The 21,812-nt window shown below is 40.4% G+C and overlaps 2 protein-coding genes across 3 annotated transcripts in view; one reads left to right on the top strand and one right to left on the bottom strand.

The window, feature by feature from the left end:
* Nucleotides 1-13,624, bottom strand: part of sema6ba (sema domain, transmembrane domain (TM), and cytoplasmic domain, (semaphorin) 6Ba) — a 30,127-nt gene extending 16,503 nt beyond the window's left edge. Inside the window, exon 1 of the mRNA XM_058632608.1 lies at nt 13,021-13,624. Within this exon, the coding sequence (XP_058488591.1) occupies nt 13,021-13,023 (3 nt within the window). The 5' untranslated portion in view covers nt 13,024-13,624. The remainder of the gene's footprint in view (nt 1-13,020) is intronic.
* Nucleotides 13,625-14,607: 983 nt separating this feature from the next.
* Nucleotides 14,608-20,090, top strand: abhd17aa (abhydrolase domain containing 17A, depalmitoylase a). Of its 2 annotated transcripts, none has more exons than XM_058639820.1 (6): nt 14,608-14,787; nt 15,526-15,611; nt 16,497-16,969; nt 17,142-17,336; nt 17,752-17,931; nt 19,297-20,090. In XM_058639820.1, exons 3-6 carry the CDS (start codon nt 16,500-16,502, stop codon nt 19,520-19,522), a joined length of 1,071 nt encoding a protein of 356 aa, XP_058495803.1. In that variant the 5' UTR covers nt 14,608-14,787; nt 15,526-15,611; nt 16,497-16,499; the 3' UTR covers nt 19,523-20,090. The 2 variants fall into 2 exon arrangements, with proteins under 2 accessions (XP_058495803.1, XP_058495794.1); XM_058639811.1 differs by having other exon boundaries at nt 15,526-15,629.
* The last annotated feature ends 1,722 nt before the right edge of the window (nt 20,091-21,812 follow it).

Genomic DNA, 21,812 nt, shown 5'->3' with positions numbered 1-21,812 from the left:
AATGTACTGTTTTGCACTGTATCAGTGTGTGTGTAAATGCACAAGAAGGGTGCATTTCAAATTCCGACATGTTCCTATGTGTGTGCATGTGTGTGTGTGTGAGAGATCAAGGTCAGCAGAGTTAATGTGTTTCTATTGTCATAAATATCATTCCATCGTCAGACACTTTGAATTGAGACTCAACATATTCACTGGGTTATAAAGCCCCCTTTGTGTTGTAATGCTCCTCTCACTAATTGTGTTTCCATACAGACATATGGCGGCTATATGACTGGTAATTAGCCACAAAAGAGGAGGAAGCTGGTCTCTATTGATCTGAGAGGGAGAGTATAGGAAAAGGAGAGATTTAGGTAATGAAGCTGCACAATGTCGGTCTAAAGGTCAAAAGTCAAGAATGCCCTAAATCACGAGCAAGGGAAAAAAAGGGGACGAAAACAGGTTTTTGTCTGTGAAAGGTTAGGCCACAAAAGGGCAATCCAGTGTCAGATATATACACCCACACAACACTTCATAATCCTATTTGTTTTTAAATAAAAAGCCTGAACTGATTTGCACCACGCAATTCTTCAGATGACTTTAGTTTCGTCCAGTGTTCACGAGTTTGTCCTCTTATTTGTTTGACCACATTAGAAACAGGAGAAGTTTGAGTTCTGGGGAAGATAGAAATTTTACAGAGGAGGAGTTTACAGGTTCCTAGTAAACACAGTAATGTCTGGAATGTGTCTGAGCCGGTAAATTCTTTTAAGGCCTTGGTGTTAAATCTTTGGTTTTTGGAATTAGTTGATGTCTGTAATTGCAGTGCAAAAGCTCAGATGATCCTTCTGAAAAACAATATTCACCTTCAGTGTTACAAGTGATGAAATAAAATAAAAAAAATTAATAAACCAGCTCCAGGGAAGGTAAATAGTATCCACATGCTTACAATGACAGTGCTACATGGTGATGTATATTAAGCTTGGCTGCACAGTTAATCACAAAATGATCAAAACTGCAAATTCAATGAAGATAAAATGTGTGGCAACACATTATGATGAATTCAACAGCCAAGCTTTTCAGATGAGAACATTTTGTCTTCAAAATCTTAATTTTGGTGGTTCTGTGTGTGAAAATGACAGTTGAGATGCTAAAATTAAAATTATGAATCACATCACCGTCTCAATACTTGTCACAAATAATAGCAATAGGATTTTTTTAACCATATCATGCAGCTCATGTATTATGTTAGAACACATAACTTTGTTTTTAATTATTATTTTTGACCATGAGCCAAAATTTGTGACAAACCAATATTTTACTGACGCTTAAATGACAATGATGGATGAGCATCTCTTGCATATGTTAAACAAAAACAGTGGAATAACACTTCCTCACAGCAGTTGCTGCCCGACAGAAATTGTGCCCACCATACACATATTAATGATTGATGGCATTAAAGTCTGTGGCTCAGTTTCACAGCTCACATGGCAGAAGTAACTGTCTTTGATGTGAGGATACTTTGAAAGAGGAGATGAAAAGAGAGGAGCAAAGGAAGCAAAAAAAGGAGGAGTACTTGGGTTTTGTGGACCACAGACAAAGAGATGTGAGCTGTATGGATGCTGGTCTCACTAAATCAACCCGAACACCATGTTCCACATTTCCACCAACCCCCCACTTATTTTCTTTCATCCTCACTCTCTCTATCGCCATCGCCCACCTCCTCCCCTCGTTTCTCTTTCCTTCCATTTCTCAGCTTGCCTGTTCCAGGATAAGACCCCTATGACTGTTTTCAGAGATAGACCACCGGGTTGAAGGGTTGATGGGTTGGTTGCCAAGGCGACGAGATCTGTTATTTGAAGAACACGCTCGTATCAAAAAGGCATCTATGCCGCTTCTATCTGTTTCACCAAAACTCGAGACCGTGCGTGAGTTTGAGTGACAAGCTGTTTGAAGACATCAGTGAAACAGCGCAGGCTGCAGACGATACACCAGGGGCCACCTTAAATGAAATTCTAGCCCAGATGAATTGAAGGTTTGACATCTCTCAGCCTTTGCCTCATCAGGCACAATTGGAGGAGCGAGGAGCACTCAGAACGAGGGGGTGTGGGTAGAGTACCAGGATTCTCTAGTATCAAACTCATTGAGTCAGGTTGTGTTTAGGTTTAATGATTGCTATACTGAGGCTATATTTTTAAGGTTCAAACCTAAAATCAAACTCTTTTCTTTTGTGGATTTTGTGTCGATGTTTAATCATTTATCTGGTTTTGTGACACAATTTCTTGTGAAATGACACTGTTTTATCATTTTTCACATCAATAGAGTTAATCCATCTATACATAGATATTTAAACATTTTAACAAAACTTTACATTGCATGAAATGTGCAAAAACATGTTACACGTGTGGGATTCTGCAGTTACTCTCTGTTCCCTGCATTCTTGTCAAATTTCTTTGTCAGATCAGAGTTTTTCAGGGCCGTGCAGATGCAATCATCAATTACCATTTTTAAATCACATTTGTGTCTTCAGTATGTAGTCCTGGATCAGATAAACATCCCATATTTGTCCATGTAACATCAATGAAAATGGTTATATTACAACCATGTGGCTTCAAAACAATTACCTTCGGGATAATAAAAGTATTCTGATTCTGATTCTGATTCTTGCCTGCATCTGCAGAGTGTTTTCATTTCATCAACATGCAACAGCATCACTGCAAAGCCAAACTACAACGGAGGAGAGTGCCGTTCTGTAAGTAAACATATGCATCCATGTATGTATGGTCAATGTGATCAACTTTAATGATCCCCAAAAGAACTTGTAAAATTATAGTACAGGGAAATTACTAAGAGTGAGAAGGGTGCCTTATTCTTCTTCTGCTTGGGACTTGTACACATTCCTGCCCCTTTTCAAACAAAATCCTGGAGAAATGTTTACTTTTTTATTTTTTTTTACCATAGACTACAATAAAATAGTTGTCTATAACACACTCAAAGCAGCAACTACAGGACGTACAGACGTCTATGGTCCTGTCGAGCTAAATCTCATGTGGCTGCAGTAGTTTCCATTTATGACCCATCTGCCACTTCAGTACAAATGAGTCAAATGCGTGCGTGTGTTCCGTTTCAGAGGGCAGACACATTCACACGAACATCTGATGAAAAACACTTGTAGTTATGAATGTAAACCATCAAATCTGACGTGTAATGAATTTGGAATCAAACAGTGTGGCTGCTAATGTGAATGTAGCCTCCGTCTCCAGGCTGTTTTCTCAGTCCATGCAGGGATGAACCAGGGTGTGGCTCTTTGTCTCTGCCCTCCTGCTGGAGCTCTGGAACCTCCTGATCAGCACACCTGCATGCAATCATCTCATCATCTACAGCCTCTATAGTCTTCACACTGCCTTGGTCTGATTGTATGTTTATCCATGTTCAAATCGTATTATTATTTGTGTATTTTCTTATGGTGCATTTGCTCCCCGGGTTCATCGCCTGGCTCTCCTAAAATCTGGTCTCACCCTGGTCAATCGCCACTCCTGGGATCTAAAGAAAGATGCATTATCTGTCTGCCACTCTCAAACCGCTTTAAAGACTTTTGTGTGTCAATAAATGCGAGTCTGTTTTTCGGAACATCTGTGTCAGCGAATTGTGAGTCTTATATATCTGGTTACACAAATAACACACACACAGTACAACAAGCACACAAACTGCACAACTTGTTCTGACAATAGAGAAATATGACACACACACACACACACACTGCACATGCAACATACTAAAACCCTGCAGCCAATCATTAATGAAAACTCCTCATTAGAGTGCACATTGATTAAGGCTATTGATTCCCTAAGATAAACCATCAGATCTGGACCAAGGCCAGCCTATAAGAGCTGACCAGTGCCATGACAGATGCAGGTTTTTTTGGTAGTAATGTGGGCTCTAACAAGATGTATGGGGTGCACTCTTAATGTTGTCAAACATTCTTTAGTTTTCCCCGCTGAGCTGAGTGACGGAAGAAAGTGGATGAAAGATAAAAGACACGGATTGTTTGAGTCAGGTTTGAGAGGCGCTGCTGAAGATGATATAGACTGATGGTGAGGGAGTATCAGAAAAATAAGAAAAAGAACAGAGATGTGCGCGAATGGGAAGCAGAGAGCGCTTTTCTTACTTCTTTTTGTATCAATTCATATTAAGCAAGATTGGATTAAATGTTGTGACACGGGCACGGTTGTCTTGGGATGTGTGTAATGGTGATGACAGTCACACAGTGTGTAATCTGGCCTCATCAGACAGCCCATTAGCAAATTAACTGCTATTCATCACATCATTAACCAATCAGCAGGTCAATTCAAGAAGCGTAATCACCTGTGCTCACCTTTTTATCAGTTTGTCCATATGTTTTGTCCTCACCACTCCATTGTACTCTGACAGGAGTGACAGGGGATGAATAGTATTTCTTTACAACCGCCTGCATATCCACGAGGTATGGGACAAATATGTATTGGTTGAGTATATATTTAATATTTACCAAGGGGAAACCAGTAGTGATGATGAGCACATAAACATCAGCTGCACCCAGGCCGATAAAAGCTTCTGTCCACTCATATGTGCTGTGCTTTATTGTCTATTTTCCTCTCAATGGGAACTTAATTTACAAAACTGATGTTTTGAGTAAGCTAATTTTCCCATAGACTTACATTCATATACTTGAATGACAGTATGACTTCATTCGCCAAACAGAAAGACTGTATCCACTCTTTATAAATGGTCTTTGATATTTACCCTATCCTAAAATGACATTGTGGCCTTTTAGTGTATGTTAGACGGGCACATATTTGCTGTATGGCATCTCAACTATTACTGTAAAGCTGCTCAGCAAGATCAATACGTCCTCATCTTACTAAACAGACAAAGAATAAAGAGCACCATCCCTATTCACACCGAGTGGCATTAAGTGACCACGAGGAAACATTAAGACAAAAGGTCTCAGCAGTGAGTCTAAAGGCACTGACTCAGGGTGAATGAAAGCCACTGCTGTGCAATGCAATGCAAGATGCTGTTGTTGTCAGTGTATGCGTGAGCCACAGTCTGTGCTGCACCTGATATGTGTGTGCGTGTCTGTCAAAGAAACTGCATGAGTATGGTGTTGACAGACATTTCTCTCGTAACAGGAACAAAACTGTGTTTTCTGATGCCTTGTGTGTTTTCTCTCTCTCTCTCTCTCTCTCTCTAGCTGCTGCAGCCACTCCACTCTGTGCCTTTGTTACCGTAGCAACCAATAGCAAAGCCAGGCAAAGATGTTCTATTGCAGTAGATGTAAAAACGAGGAGGGCGTGTTCGCCCTCTAACACATACATAAGTGTGAGCACGCTTACACGCCCGTGTACACACACACACACACATGCGTGCGTACGTGCAGTCTCAAACATGAACACAGATAGATGGAGGTGGGGGTACCCTCTCTCTCTCTCTCTCTCAATAAGTGGGGGATGGGGCCCTGCAGGAAATTTGCCTCCACATTAGCTACACCCTGGTTTGAGGGAAGGCCTATAGCTCATTTTAAATCAATAAGTCAATAGTGGAAAATATTCCCAGGAAATGCAACAGTGCATGATAACACACTGTTTACTGCAAAGCGTTTTTAAGGTATCCCCTCTTCAACCATGTGACTTTGGGCTGAATCAGTCAGATGGATCAAATGAATGTCTCTTTAAAGATAACTTCACTGCACACGATCAAATATGAGAAGTCACAAAAGAAGTAGCTACATGTAATGATGACTTTCTTTTTATTGAAATGCTTCTTCTCCCTTGGTCTCAGATTAATATGACAAGTTGATTTGCAGATTAAAATAAATAGGGGAAGTCAAATTAAATTCAGAAATGTAAAAAAAATAAATAAAAAAAAGATGTAGTGTATATCCACATGGTGTAATAGAGTAATTTACACCCTCTTCTCATTTCTAACACACTTGCTCCTGAGGATAGTATGCAGGTTAAAGCCCAGAATAAAGAAAGATGGCCGGAGGGTAGAGAGACAGACATGGGACAAACTGGGAGAAGTGGGTCACTTTCAGACTTGAGTAATTCAACAGACTTAAAACACATTTTTACTAGAAATGGAAAAGGGCAGGGTAAAAATGACAGATTTCAGAATGATTTTCATACTTTCATACATACTTCATAATGGTGAGTCCAGATAAAGATTAGACACATTTCCACAAAATAAATTCCTCATAAATCCTCTGCATCAAAAATATGTTAACTTTGTGGTTTGACATTGATACCCACCAAGTTTTTGTTTCAGACCAAGAGTAACCTGTGACGTTTTCTTTCACACAAAATAAGTAAGACTAGAGTTGTCACACATTTCACTGATTCCACACTAAAAACACAAAATGTTTTACCACAAAAGGAGAATCTCTAATTTCAAACGAGAGATAGATTAGACGTTGTATTGGGAAGTGCTGCTTGCTGATGAACCTCTCTTCAGGATTTCTAATTCAATACACTGTTGATAAAGCAAAATGACTGTAGCAACTGAGATTAAAGGCTGAGTTTGTGTTTCACTGTCACTTTGACATTATTTATTTCTTTGGAAAACAAACATTAACAACAAAAATTCAACAAACTCTTTCCCCTTGTTTTCAGCCTTCATGCTAAGCTAAGCTAAGCTAACATGTCGCTGGTTCTATAGCTTCAAAGATGGTGCAAATTCTCATCAAACAATACATTTGTGTACCAAAATATTTTAACTAGTCTTTATAGTCCCTCTATAGTTTAAAGATAACTAACTCAGTTCCACATTTGCAGGTTTAAAGTTAATGGTCAGTAGTTCTTCTAGTCATTCATGACCACTCAAAGCTGCTTTACTTTACAGTTTTGCCATGCACTCACTCCGCAGAGCTGGGAACTGAACCCCAATGGGAATAGTCATTTGTTTTCTGTATAAATCTTCCATAACAGGTGGCAGTGTCATTAGAATCATGTTGTATAAAACCAAATAGGCTGCAGTGGCTACGATCAAATGCGCTGATATTTATTCAGATTTACAGACCTGCTCCCTTCCTAACGCTGTGGAAAGCAAATATGCATGCTGACACTCTCGCTCCATTGGCGGAATCATTGTGTCAAGTCTTTATCTTATCAACGTAGAGGAGATATTCCCTCAAGAGGCTGCCTGTCTCCTCAGTACAAGTCTGATCAGGGTTAAGGGAATCTGTCTTTTGCCGTTAAATATCCTAAAATACTATTCAATCTTCAACAGGGTTATTTATATGCTAATGCAAAGGTTACCTCTGCATAGACCTTTAATGCAGCTGTATGTGTGTGTGGTTAGGTGATGTGGAAAAAGAACAAAAAGGAAGAACAGAGAGCCGGTGAGAATGACTAAGTAAGGAAAGAGGAAGATGAAAAGAGGAGATGGTGGAGAATGGAGTTGAAGAAGAGAAGAGAGGACACAGAGACAGAGAGGAGGAGAGCTATTCCCTTGGGTGAGTGCCATGGGTAATTAAAATAGGATGGACAGAGCTGGAGTCTAGCCAACGTGAGCTCCATCTCCCCTCAGACTTCTTTCCCAATCAGGCCTTGTGCCTTAAGCCAAATTGCTGGTAGTGTCAGACACACACTAGCTTATGGATGCAGCAAGTTATCAGCTTATAGATAATGGATGTGTACATACAGAGCAATAAAAACAAGAGCTGGAAAATGCAGGTACAAGGCACCCAAACGGCTCGCCCACAAATAATACAAATTCGGTGCTGCACTGAGCCAGAAGTGGGAAACACACACAAGACGCACACACACAAGCAGTCATGTATCCAGGATACTGACTATAAATGCTACTTTCCTAATTCTAAACCTGAACCTACACCAAACCTATAGCCATATCACAACCTCAAATGTCACTATTTATATTATGTCAGAAAGCCAAATGTCATGAAAAACAGTTGTCAGTCTCCACAAGATAGGTAATCCCTAGACTACACACACACACACACACACACACACGGATACACATCTGTGGTGTACGCTGTAAGCTGCAGCAAGGGCAAACGTTTCTAACCAGCCTTTGACTGCAGTAAGCACATATACATTCACTGCACAGCTCTGAGCGAACACATGAGTATGCAGTGCACACACTCGGACACACACTATGAGCACACAGTCGAACACATGCACTCCTTCAGAGTGCATACAATACCACAGCAGTGAAGAGCAATGATTAAACAATTGTGGAAATGATCGGTTTTCTTGTTATTTCCCCGTTTCTTCACATTGTTCATGGTGAAATTCCTGCTCTGGGGAGTAGGGACCCTCCTTTCGTCTTCTTAACCATGAATCAAGGTAACATATGTGATTTACTAGTATGCAATACAAAGTAGACTCAGCTTATTGCTTAACAATTGTCATTTCGTGACAATAAACTGTGAAAGCATCCATAAATATATATTTTTTATTAGTTTATTTCCGTTGCTTTTTGTGTTTCACAGGCCAATAGTCTGTGGTAATAACTTGATGTGGAAGCCATTAGCATATATTTCATACCCCCTTTTTTGCACCTTCTTTTACATGTATGTAGAATGAAGCACAGGCTTAAAAGTGTAGCTCATATTGTCGTCATGTTGTTGTAAGGATAAATATCTTATAAATAGCTCTTTTGGCAGAAATCTGGCAAGAGGATTGCAGCTCACAATAGGTGGTCCATACACCACCAATATCAAAATGCCAAATAACTAGATGAATGCACACAAGACGTGCACCCATACACAGAGAAGATACATCCCCTGGGAGCCTTCCCTCCACCTCACAGATATAACTGTGTTTCTGGTATTCTTTGCTCCTCTTCTCTCACTTGTGACTGGACTCCGATGAACAAACAGAATTAAATGAGAAATGTTGTTTTGATTGTTGCAAAAGAGGTTTGGGTGTGGAAGAGGATAGGATGAAGGTGAGAGAAAGACTAGCCACAACAAAGCTTCATGAGGATACAAAACCATCTTGGGTAGCTGGGAGACAAAGGACTTGGCTGGGCCTTTATCTCCCATTAAAATAGTCTTCCAAATCCCTCTGGCTAAGATGCCTTAACTAAAAAAAAAAAGTGGATAAATATGTGAAGGTAAATGCCAGCAAAAATATACAGTATGTGTTCTTCTATTTGTTTTGTGCAAAGAAGCAACAAAAAGTCAAGTGCCTCAGTGGTGGCATTTAACAAAAGGTTACTTGCTTATTTGCTTATTTTGTCTGTGCATCCAGACGTGTGCGCGAGCCTCGGTAAAAGCATGAAGTGGATGCTCATTTTCTCACTTTGCAAATTTGTGATGCAAATGAGTGCACAGAGAGCTTGGTCTACCTCTATCTTAACCACTATGGTATCACTCACAGCAGAAATGCCTGGCAGTTGAACAGGAGGCTCAGCTGCATGCAAAGAGAAGCATATGCACTGTCTGGCCCTCACCTACCATAAACATCCATGCCTTCACAGACAATTATCTCCCTGACCCATGGTAATGAATTATTGAAAGTGTGTTAAGGTGACACTTGACAGAACAACACACTGCAAAATGACCACACATGTCAGCATGTTCTAGCATGTGCCGGGATGACACAATGTTCACAGCGATGCATAAAAAGGAGCCTGCGCCTCAGGGGAGGAATCAGTGAAGACAGAGGCATAAAACTGAAGATGCATGACTACTGTGAAGTATATGAGGGATTTTTTTCCCCATTAAAAACAAATATGGGGCATTACGTGGCTGATACAGCAACCACATACAGAAATATCATCAACCTTGGCCTTCTGGACATCATCTGTCTTGTGGTGAACAGTTTATGGTGCCATCAACAATTTTTCCGCTGAGTCGGCAATAGGTTAAGCTCCTCAGCTTGTGTGGGACCTATCATGTTTATGCTTTACTTTTCAAGCATCTGGAATAAGTTGTTCAAAAGACTACGTTGGGTCTTTGAAAGCCTCGCACCTCAGACAAACAAATGTTTTGCACGAGGATGTTTATTTTAAACAACTGTCTTGGAATAAGAGCTACTTTGTGACAAGAAAAGGACATACTCCTGCGTGAATCCTGACCTTGTGCCCTCCTTAATCCTGCAGTATGACTCCCTGCTCTGAGGAACCCACCAGAACAGGTCATCCAGCAGATGCCAGCTCAGCGAGCTACTTCTGATCTTGTTGCCCTGAGGTATTTGGACTTCAACACTCATTTTAAGTGTTGGTTGTGTTGTAAAGAATCCAATCAAACCTTGCCACCAGATAAACGCTGCACACTGTGTGAAACTGGAATCCCAAAAGTCTATCTGGCTACTTTTCAGAAACACGATATATGGTCTATTTCCTGGACTTGTGACAGACAGGGTTGGTTTTCTGTTAGTCTGTATGTACAGTTACAGATTATCCGTAATTCAGTTTTCCAGATTCAAACTCCTTTTGCCATTCATGTGAATGAGGTTTGTCATTATATATCTCTACAATTCAGTTGTGGATATCTGTAACTGAATTGTAAATATCTCTAATTCCAGTTTCAGATACCTAGATATCTTGAATTAAGTTTCAGATAGTCAGAAGGAAGTTATAGATATGGCAAAAGTAGTTTGAATCTTACTAGTAAATAATACAGATACCTGAAACTGTAGTTTAGACAAGTAAGAATGACATCACAGATATTTACAATAACAATTCATACAACTAGTCAAAATGAAATTACGACTAGTCAAAATGACAATAAAGATATCCATCCATCCATCTTCTACTGCTTTATCCTCCACATGAGAATCACGGGGGGCACTGGTGCCAATCCAAGCTAACAAAAGTGTGGACAGGTGTTACAGATATCTGTCATGGTAATTCTAGATAGTCAAACTTGGGGATTAAATGTTGTCACAGTCTGACTGAGTAACAACATGGAAAACTACAGTGAGTAAGGCTTTGGAAAAACAAAAATGTTTTTGGTAGTGTGCAAACAGTGTCCTGGGGTTAGAGTCACTTGAGTTTGTCAAATAGAAACGAGCCATTCCATTTGTCTGATACGAAAGAAGAAAAAGAAAATGGCAGGTTTAGCGGCCACAGCAGTGTTCCCGTCTGTGCACCAAAAGTAAAAAGAGGCAATTTGTTGCAGATTGCTTTACTATTCTCTCTCCTTTCCAAACATCTTTTGTCTGATTCTTCTCACTCTGTTTAGGACACACAAAGACGTGCACACACAATCTCTAACTGCCGTGCTACACATTGCTAGAAATGTGCTCCGTAGAAAGAAATCCCAACGCTGCTGCTGATTTACCTGATTCTTTTACCTGCTGATTTTGAGCTTGAGATGCCCTGTCTCCAGCTTAGCACGTGTGACTGAATACAGTCCTATGTGATCAATAGAGCTCATTAAGTGTCCCTGTGGGCAGTGGTCTCACCCTGAGGCCCTCTCTTAAATAGCTTTTTATCTGCAGCCTGCTCTGCCTTATTGCTTCAAGTGGCTCCAACTTAGTTTGCAGCATAATTATTTGTATAATTGAATCACTCCGTCCTGGGCTTTGCATTCTATGAATGACTGACGTGTTGGTTCATTTGGTGCTGCTTCAGTAGGAGCCGCGGGTGTTTTGGTGTTAAAAAGCTTTGGTAGAGCTTTATGTTCGGGGATGGGCGGGTGTTAGACTCCCTTCCAAAGAGCGGCTGAAGGAAACAGTGGCTGCACCTGTTGTTCCCTGCCGCTGCTGTGTGGCGGGGTTAGCACCTGCTCACACGGCTGCTGTGTGGCTGTATGTGTGGGCAGCAGGAAAACAGGGAGACCATTCACACTCGCTCAGACCGCTGTCTGCAGCCCCTCTCCCTCAACACTTGCTCACTCTGAGCATTTTGCTCCATCATTTTCTTTTTGCTGCCTGAATGCTCCAGTCATCTACATATCGGATTTCTATCTGCCACGCTTTTATGTTCTGTATCAGTCTGTCTGTGCCTCTGCCTCTCATTTATTTATTTACAGCCATTTCTTTTGTTTGTTTGTCTCCAACCGTTTCTTTGAGCTGCTCAACTCACACAGTAACACAAACATAAACAGCAGCAGCTGGGAGCTGTTAAGTTCTTTCTAACGGGAACTCAGTAGCTTTTAGTGTGAAGGATGAAGCTGTAAAACATAAATTACCTAAATAACTACTAAATCACCTCAGTAAGAGCTTGGGTGGCAGAAAGTGAGCATTACGTTTGACTGCGCACTGGGGTTTAGGCAAATTTGCAAGTTGCAAGTTATTGTAAGTGTGCAGTTTACATTGTGAACAAAAGTTAGGCCTAGACTGTTTATTTGGGTTGTTTCTAGAATCAGTCTGGAATACAAATAACCATATATTTATGTTTTTTTTATCTGTATTATTTATCTTTTTCTTTCCCCTACTAATAAACTGCTCGGTACAAGTAGCCACTCTAGTTACTCTGTGAATAAATAATGACATAATCAATTGTATTTATGATTCAAAATGAATTGCATCTTATTCAGCCCTGTTGACAGAAAACCTTAACAAAGCATTTATTAACATAGAACACATTAGAGCAATTAGCCTTATTTAGATCACAAATATGATTCTGGTCGTGATCTAATTTACGGATTTCTATCAGGCTTTTGTGCTCCTCCTTGCAATGCAGTGCTATAATGCATGAGAGGGACAGCTCTTTTTTTTTGCTGAGACATCACTTCAAAGCCAATTTAACGTGTGAGAGAGAAAACAAGACATTGTTATTTCGATCCCATGCAACACGTGAAAGCACCATCTTATGCAGTGGTATGCAACAACAACATGCACATGAAAACGCGGGTAAAACATCAAACTTGCAGCAGACACAAAGAGCAGCTCATGTCTACAAATTCAGACGAAGCCGAACAGACCTGCTGGCTGACCCGGAGGAGTAATGCAGCACTGCGTTTGGTGGCAGTGATAAAATTGCGCACATGCTGTGTACCTGTTCATTCCATCCTAGCCACCCCCCGACCACCACCACCACCACCGCCTTCCCACTCTCATGTCTCCCTTTCGTGTATTCCTCTCTCAATCTCACCATTTGGCACACTCACCGCACCAGATGGCCAGGTATATGGCTGAGACAGGTGCCAGTCGCCAACTCGCCCTCCCCCTTTCTCGCTTCCCTTCTTCTTCGAGGACAAAAAGGGTGATGGACACCGCGGGTCTCGGTATCCAGAGGCTGTGTGAAACAGCAGCTCCTCAGCCGCACCTCACCTGTCTCTTCCCTCAGCGCGTCGCCGTAGAAGCATCATCGTTTTACCGAGCGCGTCCAAAACGCCCAGTCAACTACAAAACCCTATTCCCCCCCTTGACTCGAGAAAAATAATCTGAGGGCTGAAGGCGTAGACAGAAACCTATACGGGGTTTCTGTGGTCCAGATTACGTTTTCTCCCCCCCCAACCCCCCGACAGCGTTGTTCAGGAGCCTGCAAAAAGATAAAATTCCCAGATCCTGCAATTGCGTACCACAAGTCTACCTAACACCGGCCACTTGTCTTCACTTGGTCAAAACCACGGCTGGGAAATCAGTTGTCAGCAAAATGTAATCTTCTTTTTAAATTTACAGTGGCGAGGTGAAATGTCCAACGCAGAGCAGGCATAGTGACTGCAGGGGCCCATAATTCACACAGCCCCACACTCTTGCAGTGGATCAGTGATGAATGGAGTCTCTCTCTCTCTCTCTCTCCCTCTCTCTCTCTCTCTCTCTCTCTCTCTCTCTCTCTCTCTCTCTCTCACAAACACACACACACACACACACATTTTGAATTAAACCTTAAAACATTGCTGAAAGAAACACTTTCACGTGATGATGTTCAGGGAAACTGTCAACAGCTGACACATTTTACTTATACTATCATCACATTATTATATAACATAACAGAATAAAATTATATATCATAATTATGATATAAAGAGTATATCCTCTTTCCACCTTTTTTTGTTTTGCCTCTTAAGGACCTTTTCTGGTATAAACACAGACCTTGTTAGGACCAGTAGTCCACATAGACGCCAAAACCTGGTCCTAATTTTATTATTACATTGTATTGTATTGTATTATTATTATCATTATTATTATTGTTATTGTTGTTGTTGTTGTTGTTGTTGTTATTACACTACAATATAATATTATTTTTAGTCTTTATAATACACCACGAAAATGTACAATTCAATTCAATTCAATTCAATTCAATTCAATTCAATTCAATTCAGTTCAACAACATTCATGCAGAGGGCTGTGCATAACATTTTAATTCTGCACTTACAATGATGGTTTGAATGCAGGAGCATTAAATTACGTATAACAAACACTTTCTTTGTTTTACATAGTTACATTTTTGCTGTTTTGTTTGGCATTTTTCATCTTTTTGTGTTGACTATGTGTGCCATGTTACATGTAATGATATTTTATGACAGTCTCCTATTACACTGTGAAATGCTGTAAAGCCTGATAAATGGAATAATTAACTGAATGTAATGATAACATTATATTATATCATATCATGTTATATTATAGTACATTATATTATTATACATTAAAGGATGATACATATTTTATTTCCTTGCTCCTTTTTTAAAGTTTTGAAAAGGAATAAGCTCTTACGTCATTTCCGGCTCCAGTCGGACAGTAGTAAAAAAAAGGAAAACTGGTTGCCATGAATTTCGGCTAGTTAGCCACCGACAGCTGTCAACACATATGAAGAAAACCATCCATGTCAAGCCACAAGAAGGACTTTCGAACACTTGTGCTGCTTCTTTGTATATATAGTGGCACATCCGCCTGCCTGCCGACCTACTGTGAATCGGTAAGTAGCTAGCTTTGAAGCTAGCGTGCTACCGAGCTAGCCGCCGCCGCTAGCTAGTCGCCTTGTTCATGATAAGTGATGGTATTTTGACTCTTATGTGCCATTAACTACACAATTTGTTAACACTGTTATGTTTCGCGTATGTACGTCTCAAGCTGTTGGCATGCTGTGTCAATACACCGTCGTATCCATAATATGCCAAACAACAGTGGCTAACATTAGAGGTTAACATCGTTATCCACATAGCCACATTAGCACATCAATCGCTCTGAGTGGGTGTTGTAATTAGTCACCAGTGTCTAGATCACATCAGGACATCATTTTTGTTCTGCAGTGACATTACAGCAGCCTTAGTGCATGGGTAACGTTTCCCATATCAAATGCCATGGTTACAGGATTTGTAATTACCAAGAACTGGACATGGCCTGTTTTCTGTCACTTGTCTAATACCATCGGGCTTAAGGTTAAGTGTCAATATACAAACAAGTTTTTGTTTTGATCGGGATTATCGGTGCGTGACACAAGGCTACTGTTTACCTTTTGTTCCATGTCGGTTTAATTATATTTAATTAAGCTACTCGGCAAGGATGGTAGCATATCTTCACGGTTATCATGTGCAACATTAAAGACAAGAGTAACTCGGTCAAATAATGGTTTTATCCATTGTGACTACAAGTAACAAGTCATGTTGTCCTGTGATGAAAACCCATTGTAATATATGTTTTCTTTTCTATCAAGCTCCAGCTGGCTCAGTGACTACATTAGAAGACCTTGGCACCACCGTGTGCCAGCTCATTTCAAGACCCAGGGATTTTTGATTCCAGGTATCTTTCTGATTCCAGGTATATTCACAACATCATTTATTTTTTCCAGAAACATGTCACTTAACATGGTAACTGCTGTTTATCTCTACTCAATAACTACTTTTTTATTTCACTTTCTGAGTGATGGTGACTTTGTTTCAATAAAGAGTGACTTTATGGACAAACTTTAGCTTCTTTCTATTGAGGACAACAGTTTAATGCAAGTGAGAGGCTCCGTACCACTTGCTTTCAGACATACCCTGCACCACTGAGCCTTTGAAGATATTAGCTAGAGGAGATGTATGAATATCTCTAACTAAAGGTCTGTGTAATGACTAAATGAGCCATTTTGTAAAACTGGTGCCAACTTGCAGAGGGCTGACACGTCTTGGGGTTCTACAACTCCATCTTAAATTTATTACATTTACCATATACTTGGTTTTTACTTACTTTACATCCACTCTAATATGTTTTAGTCTTAAAGTGAATCACTTTTATGACATATGCGTCTGGCTTCCACAGTACTCCAAACTTAGGGAAGACATCTTTCTTTATAGTCTGGAACATTTTGGGGTTGCATTTTAGTAAGGACTTAACATAAATCAATTGCATGCAGAAAGTGCACTTCCTTTTTACACTCACACATGTAGGATCAGTGTACAGGAATGTTGATATACGGGTGAGTCTCAATGGAGAGATTCTTTCAGTTTCTTTCTTAATATCTTTTTTTAAAATGAAAACATTGGTGTAGTTCAGTGCATTTAGGAGATACTGGTATAAGATAAGAGTCACTTGATATGTGACCTTGACTGTGTAATGTAATTGCAAGGTTTCTCATATGTTGTGCTCTTGTGCTGTTTTTCTGCCTCTTAATGACTGTGTCACCCATGTTTATTTTTTTAACAGAAGATGAACGGTCTGTCCATACGAGAGCTATGCTGCCTGTTCTGCTGCCCCCCTTGCCCCAGTCGCATTGCAGCCAAGCTGGCTTTCCTCCCTCCAGAGCCCACTTATGCCCTTCTTCCTGACCCAGATCCAGTTACTGGAGCAGGAACTACCTCTGGGCCCGGCTCTGGAGCTGCCGTGCCATCTCTCGGAGCTCCAGGACTGCGTTCCCGGCTGGGTGCTGGTAGCGGAAGTGACAGAGGGGGTGGAGGAGGTGGAGGAGGAGGTGGCGGCAGCATCAGCAGCAGCACCACCAGTAGTGGTGGTGGAGCAGGTGGTAGTGCGAGTGAAGGCAAGTGGAAGTTGCATCTCAGTGAGAGAGCAGAGTTCCAGTATTCACAGAGAGAGCTGGATGTGACAGATGTGTTCCTGACTAGGTCCAGCCGAGGGAACAGGGTTGGATGTATGTACATTCGCTGTGCTCCCAATGCTAGGTGAGAAACACTGAGATTGAATGCGCGTCCACAGATTTATAATTTCCAATGATAACTCACATCATTTTGATTATTCCCACAATTTCAAGGTTTTCCAATTTGCTGGCGCTCTTGCTCAACTTGACCTCCTTAATTGTTCTTACTTGCTTTCTCTTTCTCTTTCGTCTCGCAGGTTTACAGTGCTGTTTTCCCATGGTAACGCAGTGGACCTAGGCCAGATGAGCAGCTTCTATATTGGCTTAGGCACGCGCATCAACTGCAACATTTTCTCCTATGATTACTCAGGCTACGGTGTTAGCACTGGCAAGCCCTCTGAGAAGAACCTTTATGCTGACATCGATGCTGCCTGGCATGCCCTGCGCTCTAGGTAAGCTGGCAGAAAGTCTCTGTTTTCATCTCAGGGGAAGAAATAAACTTTATGTTTTATTGGACTACATCATTGAAATAAGTTCTCTTTACATTAGACATGTACTTTCCTATGTTAGTCAGTATTACGTCTATTGCACATCTCATTAGATTGTTATAGCCACTTTTACAAACCATATGTTTGTGCTTATTCAAGGAAATTCTCAAGTGTTAAAATGTTACTTAATGAGTGGAGTTGGATTATTTGGAAGAGAAATAGGAAACAAAGTGAGAGTTGACTAGTTATTTTTTCTTCCTGCCTGCCTGCATTGTTAAATAGATAGTGAGAGAACCTTTGAAGAACCGTGAAGTAAATTCTATATTGTGTTACTTAAATCTGCAGATGTTTATTGTGTGTGTTTGTGTATGTATCTCAGGTATGGCATCAGCCCTGAGAATATAATCCTGTATGGACAGAGCATTGGCACAGTGCCCACTGTAGACTTGGCGTCACGTTTTGAATGTGCTGCTGTGGTCCTCCACTCTCCTCTCACGTCTGGTATGAGAGTGGCATTCCCCGACACCAAGAAAACATACTGTTTTGATGCCTTCCCTAAGTAAGTTTCGCAGCCGAGAACCTGTTTTATCAATGTTTTGGAAATTCAAATGGCAACAATTCATTACAGTGGAATAATAAATATGAAAAACTCCTCAAACTACTGTGGTGTAATCGCCTTCTCTGCTATTCCATTGGTCATAATATTATATTTGTGAATTCACAGCTTAGAAGCAGTGTAACAGATATCAAGCTCTTATTACAATAAAGGCTGAATACACTGGCCATAAGTCACTTAAGACCAAGTGTGAATGAATCAGGTAGGGCATTTATCTACCATCACAGATCCCTTTACCACATTTATATCAGTTTATTTATATATTCAGTATCTGCTTATATTAAGCCACTGTGAGTGATGAGTAATAGATTATATTATTGAGCAGAACTGCATTATGGCAAAACATTGCTGTGTTTTTTTTTGTTACCCTGACAACAGCTAACCTTCTATTGGTTATTTTGAAATTGTGACAATGTGCCACTATTTGTCTGGTGTTTTACATTCATTTGATGAATCAAAAACACCACTTCTTTGTTGAAACAGATTCCTAGTGAAATAGTTATATAGTTATAGTAATAGTTAAAATGTCTGTCAGAAAAAGGCATGTTTAATCAGATTAGAATTTTAATTTTAATAAATACATAAGAAGCTAGTCTAGGTTTATAGCATAATTCATATATTTAAAATCTATTGCCATTCTTAAATTGGTGTCGTGTCCTAAGGCAGACAAGTTGGTTTACAATGGTTGGTTGGCAAACTGATCTTGGCAAAGTCTACAGTCAAATTCTTTGGTCTGATCTGTTCTAAAAAAAAAAAGCAGGCACACTCATGACTGCTTTGACACATCAGCTTTGACACGTCAGCTTTGCAACCAGACATATCAACTTATATTTGGTGTACTTTATCATCGGTTTTCCTGTAAATGGGAACATAATTAACAAGACTGACACAATGTTCTACTCTTCAGGAAAATTGTTGTAAATCAAGTGAGAAGTAGTTTTTTTTTTTTTACCTCTAACTTCTAACATCTTTTTGCAACCGTTGGAGTCACTGCTACGCCCATGCTACAATATGCGTCACTTTTCAAAGCAGGAAGACTACGTCTGTCTTTATAAGCAGTCTATTCAACATATAATCAACATTTTGAAGAACAGCAGTAAAAGGTGTTATTATTTGCATGCACTGTAACTTAACACGAGTGAATGGTTGATGTTCTCAATCTAGACTGGGTTGAGAACTGGGTGCAATGTCACTGATGTATACATTGTCATCATCCTTCATTGTTGTTCAGTATTGAAGGAAAAATCCATAAAATCCTGCACTGTACATAAATAACCTCCGTTACTTTATGTATTTATTTTTCACCAGCATCGAGAAGGTGTCAAAGATCCCGTCTCCAGTTCTCATCATCCACGGTACAGAGGACGAGGTGATCGACTTCTCTCACGGCCTCGCTCTGTTCGAGCGCTGCCCCAAGGCCGTGGAGCCTCTCTGGGTGGAGGGAGCTGGTCACAACGACATTGAGCTTTACAGTCAGTACCTGGAGAGGCTACGGCGCTTCATCAACCAGGACCTCGCTGCACAGCATGCCTGAGAAATAAACAACAGCCTCACTGCATTTGTATGAATGAGGCGTGTGTGTCTGTAAGTGTGTCTGACGAAGTTAAGTGAGACAGAAGTATATCATCATGTAGATCTAAAAAAAAAAAAAGGACATTATTTTGTTTTTTTATTTTTGCCACATCTGTGTGTCTTTGAAGCAGCACACCTGAAGGTTAATTTAACACAACCTCTCTTTCGTTTCTCATTTTAAAGATGAGAGCATTTTTTAAGCTATGATCAGGCGTATTTATCTGTTTGGTGGAAATGCTCCAAAACAAACAAAAAAAAAATTACGAATACAATTTTTAACATGGGAAGTATTATGGGTTGCAGCTTTAAAATGTGTTAACTTGCACAAGTTAAGAAAGAAGAACAATGTGCTTTGTCCAAAAAGGCTCACAGATGTAATTTTAAGTGTGACATGTTAGTGAATGTATGATTGATGGATGGATGTCTATTTAGTGTTTATTCATATCTCTATGGACCTCTTACTAATGCGGACATGAACTTGTGTAAGCTTGGAGCAGTGCTAAAAGAAATGAACATCCTGATGACTTGGACATCCACAAGTGGAGAAGACTCCTCTCAGTTTTTTTTCTTCTTTTTTGCAAGTGTATGAATGAAGAATACCTCCACTGCTTGACCAGTACTCTCTCCAGTGGACAAACACTGGTCAAGGATGTGCCCCCACCCCCTCTTCTTCCTCCTCCTCCTCCTTCTACCCTCCCTGTTTACCAGTTAATGGACATCCACTTGACTGCCAGGGCATTTCCCAAGTCGTTATCCAGCTAACTCTTATCTGCTTTTCTGTGTGTGGTATGAGGGTCCATTATCTTTCCTTTGTCCTCTGAAGCGGATACACAAGGATTCATCTGGAATACTGTCATGGCTTGTATGGCTGGTTGGGTGTCACATACTTTCCCTCACTTCTGACTCTTTGAGAAGATCACAGAAGGATCATCTTCCACTGAATTTCCCAGCTGTCCTTTTACTGTTCACAAACATGGCAAACTTGTGAGTTATTTTTGCTTTTTCCTAAATCAACATATCCTGAACAGGAATGATGATGTGGATGAAATGGAAACACGCTTTTGGAAGCCACACTGAGGACAACTGTGGTTATGTGGATGTTTCTGTGACATAAGGGAAACTAAAATAGAAGTGAAGGCTAGCTCAGTCATTTTCATGTCACATTAGAGGATTTAACAGAAGGCAGTAATCCTTTAGTGTTCCCTGGTGTGTGTTGTTTAACGGTAGGATTAAGTCAGAACTGAAGGAACAGGTTGATATTTTGGGGCATTCACTTATTGACTTTTTTTTGTTGAGTTGGATGAGAAGATTTACCATGGAGGTGCCAGTAGGCACAATGATCTGGAGTTTGTGTGGACACAGGCAGGCTGCTTGTTTCCTCTGCTGCCTGTATTAATGCTAACCTAAGCTAACTGGCTGCTAGCTGTAACTTTCTATTTATTGTACTTGGTTTGATCAATCTTCTCATCTAGCCCTCTGCAAAAAAAAAAAAGCAAATAAGCACATTTCCAAAATGTTGAATTATTCCTTCACGCTAGAAGTGTGATCATCAGGGATGTCTGTAATTTATTTGTAGAACTATTTAGAGAACAAACCCTTTTGATTGGTGTTTTGGCTGGACTTGGAGGATTTAAAGGTATAAAAGACAAAGTAGCTGCTTAGTTCACCAAACTCCATTCAGAATAATTGCCCTTGATCAGAATCATTCTGGTTAACTCGTAGTCTTATGGCATCGTTTTTTTTGTTTTTTTCTCCGAGTCTCACTCCAGTATCGTTCATGACTGGAGTTTGACGGGTTCCTGTTCATATTCACTTTGAGCACATTTTCTTCTAACGTATGTTTGTCTTGACATAATTAATCCAAATGTGTTTGTCGTAGTGTAGGGCCATGGACTCTTTGTCTCAGAACCATGTGTGTTGATGTTAATGACTAACAATGTGATTCAGATCGGGCGCCGAGACGTGACGACATGTTCACTTTAGCTCCGTTTTAACCTCTGTGGCCCCAAATGCAGGAGCTCTCTTATGGGTGGCAGCAGGCGTCATGTCTGACACAAGCCATATTTGAGCCTCTCACTGTTGGTGTGGTGCAGGTTCCACCACACGCACACACAATGAAACACTAGATGCATACACATACTGTACTGTACAGTATATTTACACATTTATATATATCAGATCAAGCATGGCAAAGCAGGTCTTAAGTTCAGCACTATTGTACAAAGCATCTAAAGTGTAATATGGGTGTAAAA

This window comes from Solea solea, chromosome 1 (assembly GCF_958295425.1).
Source record: "Solea solea chromosome 1, fSolSol10.1, whole genome shotgun sequence".
NCBI classification, from domain to species: domain Eukaryota; kingdom Metazoa; phylum Chordata; class Actinopteri; order Pleuronectiformes; family Soleidae; genus Solea; species Solea solea.
The sequence above is the reverse complement of the archived record's forward strand: the minus strand, read 5'-3'. Positions and strand labels throughout refer to the sequence as shown.